The 22552-nt window shown below is 40.0% G+C and overlaps 2 protein-coding genes across 2 annotated transcripts; both read right to left on the bottom strand.

Moving 5' to 3' along the window:
- Positions 1–2414: 2414 nt before the first annotated feature.
- On the bottom strand, positions 2415–10339 carry slc25a33 (solute carrier family 25 member 33). Its single transcript, XM_070910712.1, has 7 exons — positions 10156–10339; positions 7980–8153; positions 6522–6599; positions 4956–5056; positions 4419–4485; positions 3388–3668; positions 2415–3286 (listed from the first exon to the last, which is right to left on the bottom strand). Exons 1-7 carry the CDS (start codon positions 10194–10196, stop codon positions 3087–3089), a joined length of 942 nt encoding a protein of 313 aa, XP_070766813.1. The 5' UTR covers positions 10197–10339; the 3' UTR covers positions 2415–3086.
- A 4947-nt stretch (positions 10340–15286) lies between these two features.
- On the bottom strand, positions 15287–20114 carry spsb1 (splA/ryanodine receptor domain and SOCS box containing 1). Its single transcript, XM_070910483.1, has 2 exons — positions 19334–20114; positions 15287–16838 (listed from the first exon to the last, which is right to left on the bottom strand). Exons 1-2 carry the CDS (start codon positions 20025–20027, stop codon positions 16711–16713), a joined length of 822 nt encoding a protein of 273 aa, XP_070766584.1. The 5' UTR covers positions 20028–20114; the 3' UTR covers positions 15287–16710.
- Positions 20115–22552: the final 2438 nt, after the last annotated feature.

Here is a 22552-nt window from a genome sequence, read left to right as displayed (position 1 = left end):
TTGATTGGCTACCTAAAACTAAGAGCTAGCGGCTAAGCAACTTTCACCAACGGACACTTACGAGTTAGTTAAAGACATTGTCGATAACTGAGTAATGCTAAAGACAAACAAATAACTCTTGTCTCGAGATATAGTGAGGCCGCTGATGAGTCCGCGTGCCTGTCACAATAAGTGATGTCCATGACACTGTCAGGAAAACGTCAGGAAAACGTAAGGAAAACTGCATGCCGTCAGGCAGACGTACTCACGTCAACAGTCAGGGAGTTTAGCCCGGGGTTGGGCCGTTCTCCCTGCGGCAGACAGAGGTCACCACAATCCGCAGCGCTGCATTCAAACCCATTATAGCTTTGTCCTTATGGATGATCACCACTCTGAGCAGGGAACACTGAGCCCTACAAAGTCACCGGAAACGGTATGTTTTAAAAGGATACATGATTTATCCAACAAACCAACTGCTATAGGAATATAGACATTTAAATACCCAAATCAAAGGGACAGCCCACCGATTTTACACGTGAATATCATTTTACTTGTTGTGGTTGGTGCTACTTAAAAAACAGTAGAATTTCTTCTGTGGCCCTGGAGGAGCTCTGTCAAGTCTGAGGAAATAAAACTTTGCTATAAAGCTTGCTATTTTTATTTATTTATTTTTGGTTATGGTGAACTCAGACAAGCAATCAGTATTGCAGGTTTTCACACTACCATCTCATTGGCTTCCAGCCAGACAACCCATTTGCGTCATGTCTTGTGCCACTTAAGTGACTGTGTCTGTATTTTACCTCAACGCCTGATGAAGGCCTTCAGCCCAAACACGTTGGTGTCAGCATTGTACTATTAGAGAGGTTTTCTTTGCCCCTTTAATGTGTTTAATCAAATGAGCACAGCAAATCTGCCATATGTACAGCAAAAGCATAGTTTGTTGCTATAATTGTTCCTTTTGTACATACTGGCTGCAAAGACATACCCTCTTAAAACAATTTTAATGGAAGTCATGGGGGACCAAATCCACAGTCCTTGTTTTGTGCAAAAATACATTCTTAAGTTCAGCTGAAGATGATAACAGGCTTCAGCTGAGTTAGCTGAATCAAGTGGGTGTCTTCTGCAAAATAATTAATTCTGCAGTTAATTATTCTGTTTATATTTAATGTAGGTCTATGTGTACTTATAATACTTATATTGGTAAATTATTTCTTAACATTAATAAAACCATTAATTAGAACTTATAAATCCTTACTAAAGGGTGACATATTAGAAGGTGGCACCCAGTTGTATATATTTCACAGAGAGTGAGAGGAACAGGCATCAATAGGGTACCAGCAGCTCTAAAGTGACCTGCACCTCCGTCACTATTGTATACATCACACATGACACCATTCAGAGATTTAACACCAACAGCAATTCTCCTGCTGCAGTCCTCCACTTAAAACCATTTGGTCATGAGTCTCTTCTTCCCTGTTGGAGAGGAAAATGTTGATGAATCAACTAAAACCACAACAGGAAGAAGACTTTTTTGCTGATTCATGTCTGAGTTGTCAAATAGTGGAAGGCTTGTGAAGGCAGTGGGTAAAATGAATCCACAAAAATACAGACAAGTCTTGAGAGGTCTGAAAGAGAACTGCGACTTGGGAGAAGATTTATTTTCCATGCAAGAGGCTCCAAAACAACGTTAGAGTCCTGAAAATGGCCAAATCGCAGTTTAGACCTCAATCCAATCCAGAATTTGTGGTAGGTCTAGAAAATTGCTGACTCTTGGTCACCATGCAACTTGACAGCTTTACAAAGAACAGGGACAAGTTGGTGTAATACAGGCCTGTTGTTCAAACTGACTGAAGACTGTAATTGCTGCCAAATATGTTTTTATAATTAAATACTATTAAATAGAGGGCAATTACTTATGCATCCAATTATTTTGTTTATATTTGGCCAATGTACACACTTTTCCTTTCACTTTGCATCAAATAATCTTCAGTCATTCAATGCTGTAAAACAATAAACCATGAGAAAAGTCCAAGGCAGGTGAATATTTTTTATAAGCATGATATGTGGAGACTGAAATGTGGAAGACTTGTTTCCAGATCTGTGTTACTGTATGTGAAGAAGGGGAGGAGTAACACATACTCAGCAACTCACAGTACATGGAAGAAAATACTTCTTGATGTTCAGTCGTGGCATAAACTGACGACCTTGTGTATCAAGGAGAGGGCAAAAGGAGAGCCTTCACTGTACATTTAAGGCATTGTGCTGATGCTTATAACTGGAGAGGTTAAGAAGTTCGTTCCAAAAATAGGAATGAAGACACTTTTTCCTCCCAAATGTTTTTCAGCAAAGTCAACAACCCTGCTCTACTGTTGCTTATGATACAGTAAAGGTAGATTTTAGCATTAATAGAATAATTTTCAGGGTCAACCACCAGCTGATGTAGTTTCTTGATGCATTTTATTGAGCCACTGGTCAAATAAGCATCCATGTTCTCATTGTGTTGTAAAAGGTGACTATCTTTTTCACAAAGAAAAATAATATATGTATATATATTAATGGAAAAATATGATAAATTTCTCTGTAATTCAAACTTCAAAACCAGCACATTGTATTTGTGAAACAGAAATCTCAAAATTATCTCGTGTGGTCATTACATTGCAAGGAACAGCACTATTACTAGCACTTTATCTGAATTACTTCTCCATCATGAACTAAATGAATCAACCTGCACGGCTGTGTGTTGGTACATTTACCATTGATAAAAGAAAACAAACACTGTCATAAAATAACAAAACGTAAAATAATTTAGTTAACTTAACACTAGTCCTCTAAGAAGATGACCTTTTTCACAGGTTTGGAGTTTAAATAAGTACCACGACTTCTTGTGTTATTATGATAAACTCCTATCGACAAGCTTTCAATAAAATAATGTGTTTAGCTCTTTGGATAACAGTACAACCTGCTTCAGTTCCACCATAAAAAGTCTCTGTAGCACCACATTAAAAACATGTATGTGCTGCCTTTCCAAAAGTCTTTTGCCCAGTGTGTCTTGGGTTTTGAGTGGCATCCACCGTTTGTCAGGAGAATCCTGACTTTCAAGCATTTCTTCACTTGGAGTCTCCCAGCAGATGGACAATGAGTTCATACGTGGAGAGGACGATGGCTGTGTTAGGGATTTGTCTAATTAGCTGTGGAATGAGTCCTCTATAAAAAGCTGCATAGCCTTCCTCCACTGCTATTAACCTCCCCGTCTGGAAGAAATACTTGTACTTGCTGCCTTCCTCACGAAGCCTTGTCCGAATGACCTCTGTAAAGACAATAACAAAAGCATTAGTCATTTAAATAAATTGTATTCCCTGACATTAGGTGTTGTGACGAAAGAGACAAACAGCGGATGTAAGTTTTTACCGTGTGGGTAGGCTATGCAGGACGCACAGCCCTTTGAAAAAGCAGCTGCCATCATCAGACTCAGGAAGTCTGACGCCCCTTTCCCCTGTTCACTGTTCCGGGAGGTGAACTGGCTCTTGGCGAGGTGTTTCTTCAGTGTCTCGTAGATGAGGAAGCAGATCATTGTCTCCGAGATGCCGGCATAAGATGCAGTCAGGCCTCGGTAGAAGCCGCGAATCCCTTCCATTTTGTAAACATAGCGGGCACACTGCAGTGCATTCATCTTCTTCTCTCCTTTGGCTCTACAAAGTCAAACAGGTCAGGCTCATTAGTGCCAAAATCATTTTATATATTCATCAATTAATCATACAGTCTACCCATGCCCAGAGTTAAGACTTATTAGGCTAAGTTACCAGAGCCTAACAAGTCCAAAAAACAGTTCAAGTCATAATGTACATTTTAAGAAAAGCAAGGAGTTTTCCAAAGCGTCGAGAACTTTTTACTTGATAAACAAAATTGGAACCTGTTAATTTTCTTTTTCTGTTCTAAGTGAGAAGTCAACGTTCAACCCTGTAAAAAGGATGAATGTAGCATCCCAGAGTTTCCTTACTGGGTTGAATAAGTAACTATTATAATCTGAAATTATTCAATCCTTTCCCCCTTTCATTCATAAAGCCACCATTTTGTGCTGCAGGACAGGTGTTATTTACAGACAGGAGGAATAGACTTGTTCATGTGACCTCATATGACACTACTGCCCTGTACTCAGTAATGTAAATATAGACTCTCCTTCTGCACGCAGGACTTTGCGTCAGCACTGTGTATTTGGGGAGCCATGTCACACGCTCAGTATCACACACTGCATAACCCAAGGACAGTGTCATGAAGGCGGGCTCTGTTAAAGGTCACATTACATGGAGAACCTTCCCACCCGCAGAGTCCATAAAATAAGTCTGATTTTTTTACACGGATCTAAACAAAACACTTCAGGTCAGTCTACAGCTTAAAAATGTAAGTACACAGAGGGCAAGTGAAATCAAGAGTGTACACACTTTTTCTCCAGCTGCATTCTGGTCTTGACCATCCAGATGGGGTTCATCAGAGAGTTAGTAACGAAAGCTGAGGACGGAGGGGGCAAAAGAAGCATATTCAGTATTACACATACACGTGACATTGGATTCATTTCATCCCCTCAATGTGACTCATAACAGAAGGATAGAAGTGTTTCTGTTGCACTCAAATTCATTTAAGGAAACTACAGCTGGATCACACAGCAAGAGCATAAACATCTGCAAATATACTCCAGTCAGACATACTAGCTACGTAATAAATAAATAAATATGACCTTTTTGAAGCCTATAATGGTTATTTTCTAGACTTCATAAAGGGTTCATGTTAGCATGTCATCTGAGAAATTTAGGGGGCTCTAAAATATTGGAATTTTTGGTGCTACTGTTTTTTTCGTTATAAAATTTAGATTTTCCTGCAGTGAACACTGCGCATAAGCTTTAGAAATGATATCTATGCCGGGCACTGGATTGCATTACATTTCACAGCGGTTTGTGTTCATGTAACAGCAGACTGCTCACCTGCAACACCAGCAGAGGACATGTGCACCACTCCACTATTAGGGACGAACAGCCCATTGAACTTCTCTTTAGATTTCGAGTATGCAGCAAAGTAAATGGCTCTGAAACACAGAGAACAAACTGGTAAGAACTCAACAGCAAAGATTAACACACAGTGCTTAAATATGAATGCATTTTCAATATGTGAATGTGGTTTTATAACAGCTGGGCAATTATGTAAATGATGCCATGTTGGCCTTTGACAGAGTGCATCCAGAGCAGTCTGTTCCCCGGTGCCTGCTCTCTCTGCTCGGCTTCTGGAACAACCCGCCACTACACCAGAATGGGCTGAATAAGCACTGGGCACCACAGATGCCCACAGAGCTGCTCTGAATGTGAGCCTGTCCAAGTTGGCCAGTGGAACTGCAGGGCAGTGGAATTACTGAGCAAAGGATCGCGCTACGGCTACTCATTAACCATAGGGAAAGTATATGTAACCCATGACCTTTTTCAATTTCACAGAGTCTCAAAGTCTAATCAACATTTTGTGGCAAATGCACCAGGACTGTTTGTTTCATGGTTATATTACAGTTGTATAAAAGAGTTCACTTCCAAGATTATCAACCATGACGAAACAGGGCAAAGTACTGACCATTTATTGACACTAAAAATAGAACAAAGGTGAAATTGAAACTTCACAAGGCATTACCTACATAAGACTGACACTGACACCAGTGGGCGGCATGGTGGCGCAGTGGTTAACACCGTCATGTCGAAGTGTCCTTGAGCAAGACACTGAACCCTAAGTTGCTCCCGATGGAGACCAGCACCTTGCATGGCAGCTCGGTCGCCATTGGTGTGTGAATGTGTGAGTGAATGGGTGAATGAGACTTAGCTGTAAAGCGCTTTGGGAATCATTTACCATTTACCATTTACTGAGGTTTCGTTATAACTTGGTGTAAAAGTTTCACACACAAATTGAAAACAGATCTATTATTATCTAGCTATTCTCATTACCAGGTCTGTTAAACTCAAACATAGGTCCTTATCATATACTTGTCAAGTTAAGAAAAAGTTTAATCAAATGCAAACACACACAGTCTTATCCATGTTGACAGACACTGTAGCCTCCACAAACTAAACGCCCGACTCCCTGTAAGGCTAAGGGGAATCGGAAGTTGTTGCCATGACAATGGCTTCCTGTTTACAGAAGCAGTAAATGTTTTCAACCGTTAAAGTTAAAAATATAAACATAAACATCGTGTTTTTTCCTTTTCTTTGGTTAGCAGCTGTGGTATGATACACTCTGAGGTGTCCTGATACATGAAAACAACAGACTCAACTGAGAATTCACCACTCTGCTTCCCTTTGTGGCCGTCTTAGCCTCTGCTTTGTTTATGGTTTTTGAATACAAGTACTTGTACTTATCGCTAACCTGGACACCAATATGCAGGTATCATTAACGGAGATTGCCACATAGTTTCAGGACTTTGTTAAACAAAACTGCATTGGGATGGTGGGGAGATGGGCAACCAAGATACAACTGAGTAACTAAAACATGTAGTGCAGACACTGATTTCACCGTACCTTGAGGGGGCCACGCCAACTAGGTTCGGCCCCAGGCCACGGAAGAGTGATCTTGGCCCCTCTTTTTCTAGAATTGATCTGAAACAAAAATAGCAATCAACCATTAGAAACACTAATATATTTAACAGAGTTTTGCTTATATACACCACTGTACATGTTACACCGTCTCTGCATATGTTATGCATGATTATCCCCGGCTCTGTTAGGGGAATGAATGATAACTCCCTCCTGCAATCATCCCAAGTGTTACGCCAGGCCTGTTCACATGAGCTGGTTTTGCATAACTTTCTTCAAGGAACCCAGTCCCCTCGGCAGTGCTTGTCACGTCAGCCACATCCCCAAGAGTTTTTTTTTTACTCTTTGTAGGTAGTGACATTCATTCCCCAGATGACCGTCTGGTCTGCCAGGGGCCAAGCAAAGGGGGTGGGTACAACTGCTAATTGTATTGGTTTCTGTGATGCACACCTTGTTTTTCAAGCAGTTTTTTCTCTCTCTCTCTCTCTCTCTGATACCCAATACCTCTTCTCAAACAATGAGGAGTTCAAAACACACAATAATTACCTCTTTTCAGGTCAAAGTAGTGTTAAATCGCTAGGTTTCGATGGCTGGAGAAGGGCTTTAAAAAGGTCCATCATGAATTTCTTCAATGTTTGACATAAATATAAGCCTGTAAATGCAAAGACAACTCTCTAAGAGCTCTGAAAAATCTATTTGTATCAGCTTATGAAAAACTAGCATTAAGTCCTAAACTGACAGCAGACACCAGTCCAGGCCAGTTCAGTTTGTGGGCCCCAGTCCTCTGAGTGTAATATGACACTGACACAGCACCCTGGTTAAAACATTCCCTCCTTCCTTTTGGCCCACTGGGGCTGCCTCTAGTCTTGCTGAACCTCAGCAGAGTCATGAGGGCTACTTTCACAGACACCACACAAAAAAAACTTGTTTTATGCAAATTGAGTTCTGTGTCACCCAAACAGCTGGTTGAAGACACTAAATACAAGCAGGATACTGTGTGCTTAATCCTCACTTTATGTAGGACAGGATTAAAGGCATTCATTTTAAGACTATGAAAGCAGAAAGCAAATGACAGGCTCTCTGACGTGTTTCCAGGGACTAAATCTAATAAAGAACTGCACAGGACTTTATACAACTATTCCAAACAAAACATTATCATTTTGACAAATTTGTTATGTCAACACCTCAGACATGCCTAAACACGGAGGTCTTCCCAGGGTAAAACTCAGTAGGGACGCGACCATGTAACCACAAAAGTCACCAGGTAACAATTATGCCAGTCCTTACATGGTAGTCCTGATGAACAACAAAGTGCACCAGCTGTGAGGAGGGAACACTTTGTCCCTCTGATTGCGAGTAGAAAAATACAAATGCCTCAAGGGAAAGCCCACACAGCATGCGGGCAGACCTGTCTGCCTAACGACAACATAAAAAAAATCTTACCGTAGAACCTGCAGAAGCCCAGGTGTAACAGTCCCTGGTCGGATAACCCCGGTGCCGCTTAGGGTGCCCAGCTGGACCTGGAAGACGGGTCGGAGGGTGAGGCCAGAGGACTGCAACCGTGTCTTCAACACCTCCAGGGGGCAAGTCACGATGGCTCCCACCGTACCACTACATCTGCAAATTGATCACACAAAAATTACGATTATGGGCCTTGGGAAGTTTAGAATCTTGCAAACAAAGTAGACAATGTGCCACCAGTCAATACATGCATGTTCTGATAATTGTAATACAATGGCTGACCTGCTTTGAGTACTGTGGTTCTATTATTTGCATGGTTACTCATATAAGCTCTGCCTGAGGAGTGTTTTTCCAGCATAACACAGCTGAGGAGTTACTGGCCAAGTGCAATGAACTATTATGGTCAAAGGCCGGTCTCTTGCTCTGCAGTGGAAAGACGCAGACTTAACCCAACACATCTGGTGCACAGGGTTTTCCAGCTCAGACACTCCAATTGCACTTTGAAATAGTTGCTTGCCTGACGAAAGACTGTTTTTAGATATTACTTTTCCAATTTCAACATTAACAATTCATTCATTTAGTTCTTTACAGCTCTTACTGGTACATCCTTTTAACTGTGTCTACAACCTTGTCAGTGGCAAGCTTAGCAGTCTGGAACAGATTAGACTAAGCCTCTGTACTGTCTTGTGTCTGAAGAACCGAGTCAAACATCTTACTAAAGTAACACCTGAGCTAATTGTCCATTCACTGATCATTAGTCACATATCCACCCTTATGTTAAGAAATTATACTCTGGATGTGGAGGTTTTCCACATTGCATAAACCTAAATCTGACAAACAAACACATGTAACCATGTTGAAATTATGTGTTGTGGCCATGACCACTGACCACAAAGATAAGAAACCCAGGGGAATGGGTGCAACAGTGACAAGCATGCTTATAGAAGTACATATTGTGCATTAAGTATTGGCGTTGTTCCAGACGTAGTTTAAAAATCGACCAAAGGCTGTCATACAAGCTCAGCTGGTTCTCTTGAGTTATTGTTAACTCGAGAAGTAAACACATATGCCCCCTTTATATATGTTTGACATAGGGCACGTTTTAAGACTATGATAGGCATTAAGGGGGTATAGTTAAACTAAAAGCAAAGCCCCCCATTATTATACATTTTACTGATTGCATTTAAATCACTTTTCCGTGCGGCGCTAAAATTATTTAACCTAAAGGCTCATCATAACATTTCAAGGGTAAAATGGCGTCATTTGTAACAAGCCAATGGTATAATGTGACTTTAACATCAACTGAGTGCCATCTAGCTCGTCGTTATATCACAGTCCTACATTTTATTCGGGGTTTACAAACAGCATTCTTCGGCCAGGTGGTGATGAGCGGTTGGCAGCGCTAGCATAAATCTATGGCTGTTGGCAAAGTGTAGCTTCAGTGTTATGTAACACCAAAGGGCATCATACAGATGAAGGCGAACCACTCTCGTGACTGCGCCACGTCCAGCCACAACGACGACGGGGCATTTAGCTAACTCACAGCCTTGAGTTACACATGGCAGAGTCAGTTTTAACATATCGTATTTTCTAAAACATCACGTTGCTGCTGGCAATACGAATATGACCTTCCAGACGCAAACAACTAACAGAGGTAGCTTGCTAGCTAACGGCTCTAGCAAACTTCCGCACGGATGTAACGTTAGCCAACGCTAGCGGATCCATGGAAATAAAATATGTTGCCGGGTGGTTCATTGTCCACGACAACGTTAGCTAGGTCAATAATTTAAGATTTAATAATCTTACACAAATGTTAGTCATTGTGTTCACCTAGTGTTGGTAATTTAACATCATAAAGCCAGCTAACTTTTAGTGAAAAACACAAAACGGAGAAACGGATGTCCAAGTCACATTCGAAAGATCGTGGTGTGCTAACACGAGCTAGCTAGTATTTACATATGTTAGCATGCTGGCTAGCGGCTATATTATGCTGAAAATGCGTTAGATTAACGGATAAACTGTATTTGGTTTCATACAGGCTTTTCACAAGTAGGCATGTAGCAAAGAACGTGTAACCTAAGGTCGCGCTACCTCTTCATGTTACACTAACCATTGAGTTATTAATAACGTTGGAAGCAGTAGCATTAAAATGACTTACCCCCCAGCGAACAGATGTAGCAGCGTGTCTTTCTGTGCCATCTTTTCCTTTTTCAAACAGCCACCATACTCGAACTATACTTCTGTTAAAGTCGCGTTTGTATCAAAGAGAAATAATAAAGCGACGGTTTTATGATCCCAGTGTGCTGCCGTTCATCTATCTCTCCACCGGCTTTGCGGGACTGTCAGCTGTGGGCCGAGAGGCAGGGTGACCTGAAGAGCTGCTCACATTTACGTCAGTGGACTGGACGGGGGTGTTGTCCGTGACGTAGATCCACGTGCTCTTCGCCTTGCGCTCTGTCCCTTTTCAAGTTGTTGCATAATTAGCAACAAACCTCCAAAAACAACAGGAACAACACTTTGCACCTCTGAGTCCCTACTGACCTTCACGAGTTTCAGTATAAAATAAAAGCCTTTTTTTAACCTCAATATTCTTACAATTATATTTATTCATGATGGGAGTTTGAGTTATGTAATACATGCAGTGCATATTGTGACTAACTAAAACAAGTCATAAATGTATGACTAAGGAAAACAAAAATACAGAGTTGCAAGTATTATTAAAATAGATAATACAAAAAAAGAGATCAAGATGTCTGCAAAAACATTTTCTAAATCAAACACTTTTTTTTTCACATACTTAGATATTAAAGCCAATAACAATGTGACATATGAGGGGAATAAAAACTCACTTTTGGCAAATTACCAATGTTTTTTTTCCTTTTCAGGTTTCTGGTTTTCTAAATCAAGGTGTGGTTGGAGAGGGGTGCAAATGCAAACTGCACTCACAAGTAATCCCACTGACTGGCTTGTTTTTGATGTCTGAAAATCATGATAAAATATCCTGCAAAGGTCATCGTATGCCACAGTGCCACATTATTCATCTGTATGCTTATCTCAAACCAATTATCTAATGTTTATTACCACTTGCTGCTACAGATTCCACCGACTTTCTATCTAACTATCTGTATACCTGTAATAAGGCTGTTCTTAACTCTGATAAGAAACGGATATAGGGAGATAACAAAAATCAAGATAAACAACTTCATCTTTTTCAGCAGGAAGATCACAGAACAACAAAGACCTTGACCAAAATACAACTCCATGACTGTTAACTGTGCCATAGAGGACGCGTGATGTTACAGTACGTGCTGTTCACCAATGAGCAGTGTGTAATAAAAGTTGGAATGTAACTCCTGCTGTCACCCCGAGGATATCTAGGCTTTGAGCCTACATAAAGATAAGTTACTCAGTCACCTTAATAGCACCTTGTTTGTCCGTATGTCTGTACAATAACATCTGTGCCATTGTGTCAAAACGGTCTTGTCAAACCAGCTGCACTTGATTTTTGTCCTATTTGAAACCATAACCTTTTGTCATCCTGTATTGACAGTGTACATTATTCACTGTGATGAACATGTAAACAAAATAGGTTCAGCGCATTTTGTTCTTTGACAGAGATATGAATTTAGTTTGCTCCAATGGATTTAAAGCTTTGTTATTTACTTCCCTTCACTGTTTTAATAGCTAAGGGGAACAATGTATTGCATTTCATGTATTACAAAACAAGGTTTGGGTCTCCTTTGTATGAGACTTGCCAACAAGCTTCTGTAGATGAACTGAACTCCGAGGTGGGTTCAAGTAAAACAATTGCAAATCTGTTTTACTATTAACAACAGTGGTTAAAAGTAACAAAGTAAATTTTTCTCATGGACTGAAATTAAGTACAATTTTGAGATACTTGTACGTTACTTCATTTCAGAAAGAAATATTGTACTTTTTACTCAGGTACATTTATTACTTTACAGATTAAGATTTTAAATAAAAATGAATGGATGAGTGTATAGAATATAATATATTATTAAAGACTAAACCAGTGGTTACCAACCTTTTTGGCTCGTGAGACCTTATAAAAAAAGCAGTATCTTGCTGGAGTTCCTTGTCACAATTCAGATGTTTGCAGTCCAATCAAAGAGACATTTCCCCTCTAAACTTTTCTGATGGTTTCATTTAAATAACTGAAAATAAGCACAGATTCGGTCCAGTCTAAAACAACTGTAAAATGCTGCTTACACATTGATGCATCAGTTTTAACAATCTAATAATGTCATATATAATCATACAATCAGTCACAAGAGCAACTTTTCTGCAGAATGATTTCTTTTACTTTGATTCTTGAAGTACATTTTGCAGATAATACTTCCTCTCAAGCAGGATTTTGTACTCAAAAATGTGACTGAATACCACCACTACTAATAATAATAAACTTTATGTATACAACACTTCCCAAAGCAAAGTTACAAAGTGCTTTACATTGCTGAACCAGGATTAAAACATTTCAGTGATCTTGACTGGTCTTCATTGTTATGTAGGAGTTATACTGACACCAAGTGCCCAATGTGAAACATACAGTTACTAGACTATATGTTAATCATTACTGTGTTGTTTTTGAACTAACGGCCTAGTTAAGCTGCAGGTGCAATTTAGATCCTGTTGGGGTTGCTGGTGCTTTTATAAATCTCTCTTTGATTCAGCTGCTGAACGCGACATAAGAGTGTGTGTGTGCAAATAAACTTAGCTGAATCTAATCCTGTGCTTCATGTAAAAAGCTAGACCATTACAGGGATTTCAGTCTCTGTATCAGTGAAAGTATCCCAGTAGTGGGAGACTGATGCAACAGTAAAAGTGGCTCAAATCCCCCCGCACCCCTCCCACCACTCCCTGCCCACCTCAATATTGGTTTCCCTCAGAGCTTGGCACATGTGCATTTAAATGCATTTTATTTAGCATAGAACTAGTTTGCCTTACCTTCAGTAGTATTTCAGAGAAAACCTGCTCATTTAGTATTCACCCTGCACCCAAATCTTGATGCATTTTTGAAGGAGCAACATTCCCTGAAATAAAACTCTGCATTTTTTGATACAAAATTGAGGTTATCAAGCTGAAATGGTCTCTCTCTTATCTACTGTAGTACTTACTCTTAAGGTAGCACTATTTTAGCAGTGTTTGAAGTGTCAAAGTGTTTTTTCTTTCCTTGGAGTTTTAGCATGACTCAGTGTAATATGACACCCCTGCAAGTTACATATTGCCTTTTAATTAGCTTATTGCAACATTCAGGTGTTAATTAAACTCTGTGGTAGTTTTTGAGGCAATAGCTTATGGCACTTTTTTAAAAGACTGTATTAAATTCATCACCTCTAGCTTGTTTTTGTTTTTTTATGGTATATTTCCTTCCTTCATGCACAAGACAAGATAAATTATTAGAGATAAATTGAATATATGTCTAAAAAATCACTATAAGGATTGCAAAAAAAATAGAAGCAGGGAGCAAGAGGGAAACGTGACGTGGCACAGGGTGTTTGCGTCCAGCTAAGTGCTAAAGGAGCAACATTTACACATTTTAGAAGACTAAACAGAACGATTCCACAGGGCCTACTATACATTGTGTGTAGAATCAGTCACTTTCATAATCTAATCCATATTTCATGCCCCAAGACCTGTTTTAGGACAAAGGACATTTCCCAGCAGCCTTGAATCTCTGACTTTAGAAACAACAGTAGAGGAGGGTCCTCTACTGTTAATGCGCATACAGTTAGTGGTCAAAGGATTCGATTTCTGTTCTCCATTGACTCTGTGTCAAGTGGCTAAAATAGGATTGCTTAGTTTTGTTTGAATAATAGTATTTCAGTCGTTCAGCTCAGATAACTGGCTTTAACTGCACATTTTAAGAGTGGCTGAAGACTTCTGCATGGTTAATACTGTGTGTGTGTGTGTGTGTGTGTGTGTGTGTTTTCAAATTCTCTGCCTACCCTAATCTTTGGTCTCAGTTTCTGTATGCAGTGAAACTGTTACAGTAGTTGGAGACTGATGTAACAGGAGGAGAGAGGGGGTTAAATCTCCATCATCCCCACTGCTGGTAGATTCCTGGTTTTTCATTGGTGTATTTACTTGTCTCTCAGCTGATTCAGACCAGGGAGGGATCACATCACTCCAGTTCTCAGATCTTTACACTCTTGGTTTATAAAGCAGTATATAAACCCTGATGGTTTAGGGCCAAAATACATTTCTGATCTACTACTACGTTATGAACTGTCCAGACCCCTCAAATCGTCTGGGCCAAGGCTGAGAAGCAGCATCCAGTTTCTATGCATCACATATCTGGAACTCTAACTCATAGTTCTTTTAAATCAAGGCTTACGACTGTTTGCCACTGCCTTTTATTACATTAAATGTGTCACATCTATTTCAGCTTATTTTTATCTATCTATTTTTCTACTCTTTTTGAATCCTATTTACAAATGTGTTTATGTTGTCTTGCCTAAATGCCCTTTATGCCTTCTGTAAAGCACTTTGAATTGCCTTGTTGTTGAAAGATACTTTACAAATAAAGTTAAAGGTCCTGCACATCCACACAGAATTAAATTATTCTGGCTGATTAGGGCTCTGATCAGGTTGAGTGAGGTTAAACTTCATGTACTGATGCACCAATGTGCCTTTTTCACAGCAGACATTTTGACTTGTCACAGCAGGCAAAGCACAGGTGTTACTAATAACATTAAAGACGGCCCTGTTACATTCAAGTGTCCCAGTATGCAAGAATGAACAATACCAGGACTCTGAGACCAAAGCAACTAAATGGAATTCAGCCACTATTATATAAGTTTTAGGAAACATAAAAGTGACCAGTGTGCAGGGTTAGGGTTAAATTGCCGTGAGATTAACATATAAATTAATGTCTGAAAGTGGCTGTAGTTTTTGTAGAAACTTAAAATCACTGTAATTAATATATTAGCAACAAGGTACTTCAAAATGTGTCATACATATATTGTAGCTGACTAGATTAACTAAATAAAGTCAAGGAGAATTTAATTCCTCCCTCTGTAAATTACAAGGGATTGATGAGGTGACAACCAGCTTGTAATACTGCATTAACCCCATCTAATGTAGTTTAGTTAGAAACTTCCTTAAATTAGTTGATAGGTTTAAGGTGTTTGTACTCTATGGCAGCGTTTGAAGCCATCACATGCATTTACTTATATTGGCCAAATACTGCAGCTAATATTTTGTCCATCCCATGCAGCTTGTAGTTTGTTGACATTTAGATTCTGGTAAAATGCGCAATACACAATAGATACTTTGAAATAAACTTTAATAGATACTTACAAACAAATCTACAACAAGAAATACAAATAAAATGGAAGCCGCAAGCAAGGAAAAGAAAGGTGTGGCACAGTGTGTCCACGTCAGCTGAGTGCTGAACAAGGATCACGTCTGCACATTTAAAAATACTAGAGTCAACAGGTCTATGATATGGCATTTGACAATATGTTGGCAATCTGTTCTTCTTTTATTACATTTGTGCAGCACTTTGTGGATTGTCTTTTTCTGTCATTATAGTGCTTTAAATCTGAAGTTTGCTGATTCAGGCACAACACTATTAACCAACATAATCTGTTTTCCGAACCCCCTTTTTTCCCCGATTACATGTCATAAAACACAAAAACTACATCGATGGTTTTCAGCTATGTGCCAGTGAGACCCAAAAGTAGCAGGTTTTCATTTCAATGAACCACTTCAGTGGCTATTTCATTGGTTAGTTTCCATTCTCTGGCTGAATATGTGCAAACCCGTGAAATCAGTTTGATGCAGAGACTGAAAAAACGGTACTCTTGGGCCCAACAGCATGTGGTTGAAAACTACTGCACTACAAAAAGCAGGAGTGACAAGAAAGATTTAAAAGAAATAGACGTGATTGTATTGAGAAAAAATTCCTGCAGATGCATGCTACAAATAATCACAGTGACATTATCCTTCCGTTAAAATTTCTGCTGATGATGTTCCTGTCGGATGCCATGATCGTAAGCGAAACCCGATAGTGCAGTGAGTGGTCGGAGCTGCTCTTCAGCTGCGTCACAGTGCATTCATCCACACTGCACTACAGAGTCACTGTGGAGTGGTCAGCATCTCTTTTCTGTGTTGTGTCAACTGCAACTTTTTTTATTTAGAATCTATTTTAAAACCACAATTTCTAAAAGCAACTACGATTTCAGGGAGAATTTCTCAATTTGAGAGAGTGTACAGGTTGATGTGTGTATGTGCTGCCACCTTGTAGCCAGATACTGGCAGTGCACGTCTGCGCCAAAGCTCAAAGTTTGATCTCCATCACACAATTCTGTTTTAGGACAATCAATAACCATGCTATGAGATAGAAATCATAAAGTCTGGAGGCCACAGCAGAGACACTGACCACATGCCACATTAACTTACAAACTGGAGGAGGTACACCAACATGGTGACTGTCAGGGCATCGTCTGGATCAGCATGTGCATAGTGCTCAGTGATTCCTGATTTTATAAAGTTAGAGAATACAATTGCAAAGAGTCATAAAAACAGGATAAGAAACCCAAAAGGAGTCCAGCCACTGACACAGAAGCATACTTGTTGAAAGCTGAGTCAGTCCTGGAGGCTTGAGCAATGTTGTCAAACGAGTTCAACCCAAGAAGGATCCCAGAGAAACATGAGAAAGAGACTGAGTGTGTTGCGAGTGTCCGCGCCGTCATTGGTAGAGCAGGTAGTTCTTGAGAGAGGCCGGCAGGGGCAGTCTATGGATTTCACTCAGACGGTCTCTTCCTAATGCCACCCTCACCGAACGCCTACACAGGTCCATCAGAGAGAGGGGTTCAGCTGGGGGGGGGCAAGAGAGGGAGAGGGGTGAGGAATAGCATATTTTATGTGTTAGCACTGGCTGAAACTAATTTCAGGAGTGTGTAAATGTCAAGCCTCAACTCAAATCTAAGAGGCATTGTGTCATGACAGTAGCATAAAATACAGTGAACACGGGGGGGGGTGACCTGCACAGTATTATAAAACTTTGCAAGGTTGGATCTACATCCATATGACGAAAGCCTCAATGGCTGCATTCCCATGGAAACCGCGCTCACATAGGTCCAGCAAATATGACAGCTACAGTAGCTTGGAAAATAGTGAATATGGGGAACTGAATTAGATGAATTTACTGGTTAATCAGACCACAAATGAGACTAGAATTTGCTAGCTAGCGTGCTATTTCCTAACCATTCAGTGGGTGTCTGGTGTTGACGTTGAGTTAACAGTTTGAGTCAAGCATACAGGCTGTATTATGTGTAGCTCTGGTTGTGTCTGTTGGTTTAAAACAGACCAACAGCCAGCGGCTGTGCTGATACAGCGGACTGTGAGCTGTAGTTTACCCAGTAAACACACTGAAGTGAAGCGATGTGGTTCCTTTGATGAAAAAAGTTTTTTCTCGCAAATTTATGATTTTACAATCTCAGCCAATATTCAAGATTTTTTTCTCATAAATTTACGACTTTAATCTCGGAATTTCTTTCTCTGAAAATTTGAAAGGGTGTACAGTAATTCTTTTTTTCAAACATACAATGGCCCAAATACACAGTCATATTTTTGTGTATGATATAAATGAATCAAGATCTTCTAAAATCTTTTGTAAAAATGTTTGCTTCAATCCATGTTGCCATCAGGCAATTTGATATTCAACATATGGGCCTTTTTGTGCTTTGAAATATAGGAAATAATTGCAAAAAATCTAAACCAAGATGTTGGCGTCAGTGTATGCAGGCTCCATGAGAGGAAGGATGTTCAAGGAGGAGGTTCACACTGCCGTGAAATCCACTCTGAAGTAATGAAACGGACCAACATTCCCAGAGGTATTCACACATCTGGGTAATGCAGTGGATCTCTCCTTCCTGCTACGAGTCTGTAGGGAGAACATCAAACTAACTATTCAGCAAAAGTCTCTACTGTAGTTTACATAGATTACATGACAGGGTAACACTTCAAGTAGTTTGCTCTATAGTAGTGCCTAAACTATAATTTAAAAGAGATGAGAATTTTAGAAATCTATTGATCATTTGTAAAGGCAGTTCCAATACGATACCAGAGTTTCAAGTATCTATACCGAAACCTTACTTTTTTTTGAAAGCTTTCTTGGGGGAATATAAACATTTTTCTATAAACCCCCTTTAATTTAACAAAATAAGCCAAAATGTTCAAATACAGGTCTTTATTATTAATTTTAGACAGTATTTTAAGTTGTCGTATGGCAGTTTAAAATTGATTTGTGACTTAAATAAGGAAATATCTGATCAAAAAATAAACAAACAAGACTAAGAATCTGACTAAACGTTCAGTGCCAAATTTTGGTACTTGACAATTTTCAAAATGTGGTACAGGAATATTTTTACTTCGGCTTTCAAAAACTATTGATGTTCAGTATCCAGCCCTATGTATATTTACCATTAGTTTTGTCTTTTGTACATGTAAAAATAGAGTCAGAAGAAATCTTAAATCAATTCTACTTGCAGTCATATTCTTTAGCTGCAGTGCCAACCCTGCATACTGGATCCAAACATCCACAAGATTATCTACATTTTCAGACACTATCTGCCTTTAACATGAACGTAAGATCATGGATTTCCCCTCTCTATGTCCAACAGTAAGAAGAATGTCATATCAATTTGAAACTGGCTTTTATACGTATCACTGCATCTGTAGCCCTTCTTTTCCACAGGCCTAAACTAGGTCGAGGGATCTGAGCTGAACATAAAAGTCTAATGAGCACAGAGCACTTGGGACATGTGGGTAGTACAACATGTTTCGATAAGCACCTATGTTTCCTCATTTAAAGCTCATGACCCTTTCAACATGGAATAATTGGCATTAATCCAATTGGTATCCATTTTATGTTTGTCTGTTGGGGGAAAACAGTGGCTTGATTTTTTTTTGTACATGAACAAAACAAGTCAAAAGCTACAGCAGGTTACAGTCAGATCACATCTTTTATCTGCTAACTCCTTACTAAGAAAAAGTGATTCAGGGATACATTTATATGTAATCTGGACCGCAAGGCAAGAATACAAATAATGTCATGTTACCACATGTACTGCTCTACATAACACTGATGTAAGTCAGAGACAATAATGCTGGTCTACAGTAATCCTGTCTGCAGTAAGAGACAGTATGACAAACCCTGAACTATCACACCTTTGTTTATTGCATTAATAAACGTTGCCTCTGGTTGTGTAAGAGCTGTGCATAAAACATCATCACAGACAGCAAAACACTGTAGCTCAAGAGATGAGAATAACAGAAGTATTTTTAAAACATATAAAGTTTGCACTTACGATCAAGTCCATTAATGTACCGGATTCGTATTTCACAGTGTCCCCACACGGCGCTCACCACCGGGTACAGCTTCCGGCCCTTAAGTCCTCTGAACGCCACCCCTAGATAATGTCCGTCCACTATGTAACCCAGAGTCCCCTCATCCATGTCCAAGACGACTAAGAGGGAGTCTGGTATTATGAAGGTGTCGTCTGGCTCGAGGAAGGCCGGGTAGCTTTTTCCTGGGAGATTCTTGCCATCGTGGTAGAGTTTACTCCTGCACAGGTCCCAGCCCCAGGATTCAGAATTGCTTCCTACCAAAGCTGTGTAGCCCACCGAGTGCAGAGGGGCGTCACTTGTAGCCACTCCGACCACGGCGTGCGTGCCCCTCTGACGCATTGCCCAGCTGATCTCCCACACGTGCAGTCCCCTTGTATAGCCAACACGGCCCCGGATGGCGTCCGTGCTCTGCGCCACAGGGTGCCTGTGGAACACCAGCTTGTTGTCGTCCTTGACAAAGATGTTGAGGGAGCGGTCGTCGTTGTTCCACGAGTGCTGGACCTGGACGTCCTGGCTGGCAGGTGGCATGTCCAGCAGCAGATCCAGTCGAGACGGCTTGGTGCGACTCAGGGCCTGTAGCTCCAGCTTCAGGGGACTGAACGCCGGATCCCGCATATCAATGGTTTTAATGCCACCTGGGACTTTTTGCCCCATGCTCTGGGCGGTTATAGCAGCTCCTTCTTCCTCCTCCTCCTCCTCCTCCCCCTCCTCCCCCCTCCTCAAAGACTAATGGGGGGAGTAATCAGCCTCAGACCCTCTCCTCCACTGTGCTCCTGCAACCCAAGAAGCAGGTTTGCACTCCTGTGTCACTAGATGCAGACAGCTGAGGTCAGACCAGGTGTTGTTTGAAGCCGACCTGAAGAGATTAGAGATGAAAGCATATAAGACAAACAAGTTCATTATTAGCTAATCTAATTAGCCATCTTTCTACTTGGACCAGGAAGCGTCAGCATCAGATCCTACAAAACAAGAGCTTAATGGAATATTCACTCAATGTTATAAATTTTGTAATCAGAGGACAACAACTGATATTAGCTGCAGGGCTGTCAGACGGCCTCAAAAGTGGCTTTGTTATCATGTGATGCTTAGTGTCTAAAACATAAAGAAAGCAGTGTCCCATGACCGGAGAAATCTGAGATGTAAACCTATATACTGATTTGCACTGATAACATTACCATTACACAAGAGCAGAAAAACATGTATCTGCTGACCATGGCCTCATTTCCTAGAGCCTTAGTAACGATGGTCAACACGTCACCATCATTGTGTATTTGCCCACAAACATCTTAAGTTAATCTCAAATCCGGAGCAGTCAGACAGTAGATTAGGACAGTATGGCCTTGCTTTCCCTCTGTACCACTTCACTATAACCAACCAAGAAAGACAAGACCAACAAGTTTCTGCCACTCAACAGTCGTAAATGTGTTTGCTTGATTGAAAAGATTACATTTAATGGACTGGAACATTTACGGAGAATATACTGGCCTAGTTACAATGTCAGATTGAAAGTCTACAGTTCAGCATTTAATAACTGACTGACTTTCTAAAACACGTGGCCAACGTGACAGTATATACCATGACACGATATAAATTTGTCAACAGTCAAGAGATTCTGTCATATCGTTTTTACCATGGTAGCTATCACTTGAATGTATGCGGTTGTACTGGACAACTGTAGGCAGTGTTGCATATCAATGAGCAGAACTGCTTTATGGATATATTGTTCCATCAATGTGGTTAAGACGTTCCTGTCTGGTTATTTGATCTATAAACAGTTGCTCCTCGGTTTCCCTGTTTTGATGTATTGTATCACTATATTGTAACGTCAATTTACATATACCTTGATAGGGTATTTTATCCATTCAGTGTATCCCACTTAAATGCCTAACAATGTCAGCATCACATCCTATATATTTTTTTAACTGTATTTATGATGACTTTTTATCCACAATAAAGACAACAAATATTATCCAACAGCAGCATTTTTTAAAGCTCTTAAATTGTGCTTTAAAGCATTATGTTTGGATTAATTCTGTTTGAGTAATCCAACTCTATGCACTACAAGTAAAAAAAAAAACCCCACAACAACTCAAACCACGTGATCCGACTGTGCTTAGCTGTAATTAGCCAGGGCAAATTCAATTTGCATGATAAGAATTTCACAGAGGTGCACTGCGGAAACTGGACATGTTGAGTAATTGACTAAAAATAGATATGACCAATTTTGTCCTATGTGGCCTCACCTTAAGACAACAACTCTAGACCTATAAAAGACCATAAAACATGTCAGTAATATACTACGATACATTCTCACATTTATCTAAAATGTACCTGATCCATAGATCCAGGTACTATACAAAATCTAGATCCAGCAATTATTACAAAATGTCTGACAGAAGAGCAACCTCCTACCTTGATCCTAATTTTCTCATCATCAGTTCCCACACAGTTTATAAAACAATAATTTCCAGAGGTTTAGTGCTCTACATGCGTAACTGGTAAACACCCAGGTCATTATGTGCTCCTATTGCTAAGTGACTCAATAAGGACAAGGTGCACAAACAATAAGAACAAAACATTCAAACCTTATTTTATTAGTCGTCCTCAAAATGTGTGTACACGATCATAATTAACCATATTTGGTTAAGGGATAAAAAAATACAGGTGAAAAAAAGGAGGAGGATATAATAAAATCAATAGGTGATTTGTTCTATGGCATTATGATTGCCATCTAATTGTGTTGGTTTCTCACAAGCTAATGGACAGGACAAGCAGCGCTAAGCAGCACAAAAGTAGATCCCAGGCCCTCCATGGGCTGACATGTTACTCAGCTACTATTCCCACAATCTCCAAAAATAGGAAAAAAAAAAAGAAGGGAAAAACTCCAGCCATTTCTTATTATATGGTTGTCTAGTCAGAGGGCAACAGGAAAAGCAGCAATAAAATGTCTGGCTTAAAAAAATAAAAAACGTTCTGTCGTGTTTGAGGTAGACACTGCTGGACCACAGCTCTTTTGAGGCAGAAACAGTTTCAGAAAGGCAGAAACCTGATAATAAAAGCCTGACGAATACCTGCTGTGCTTTAACTTCACCTACTCCATTACAATAGGCCACAGCTGTGATGGGCACTTACACTGTGGCGCCTCAATCTATCTGTTAAACAACATTTTTTGCTCATTT

This window comes from Enoplosus armatus, chromosome 8 (genome assembly GCF_043641665.1).
Source record: "Enoplosus armatus isolate fEnoArm2 chromosome 8, fEnoArm2.hap1, whole genome shotgun sequence".
Taxonomy (NCBI): Eukaryota; Metazoa; Chordata; class Actinopteri; order Centrarchiformes; family Enoplosidae; genus Enoplosus; species Enoplosus armatus.
The sequence above is the reverse complement of the archived record's forward strand: the minus strand, read 5'-3'. Positions and strand labels throughout refer to the sequence as shown.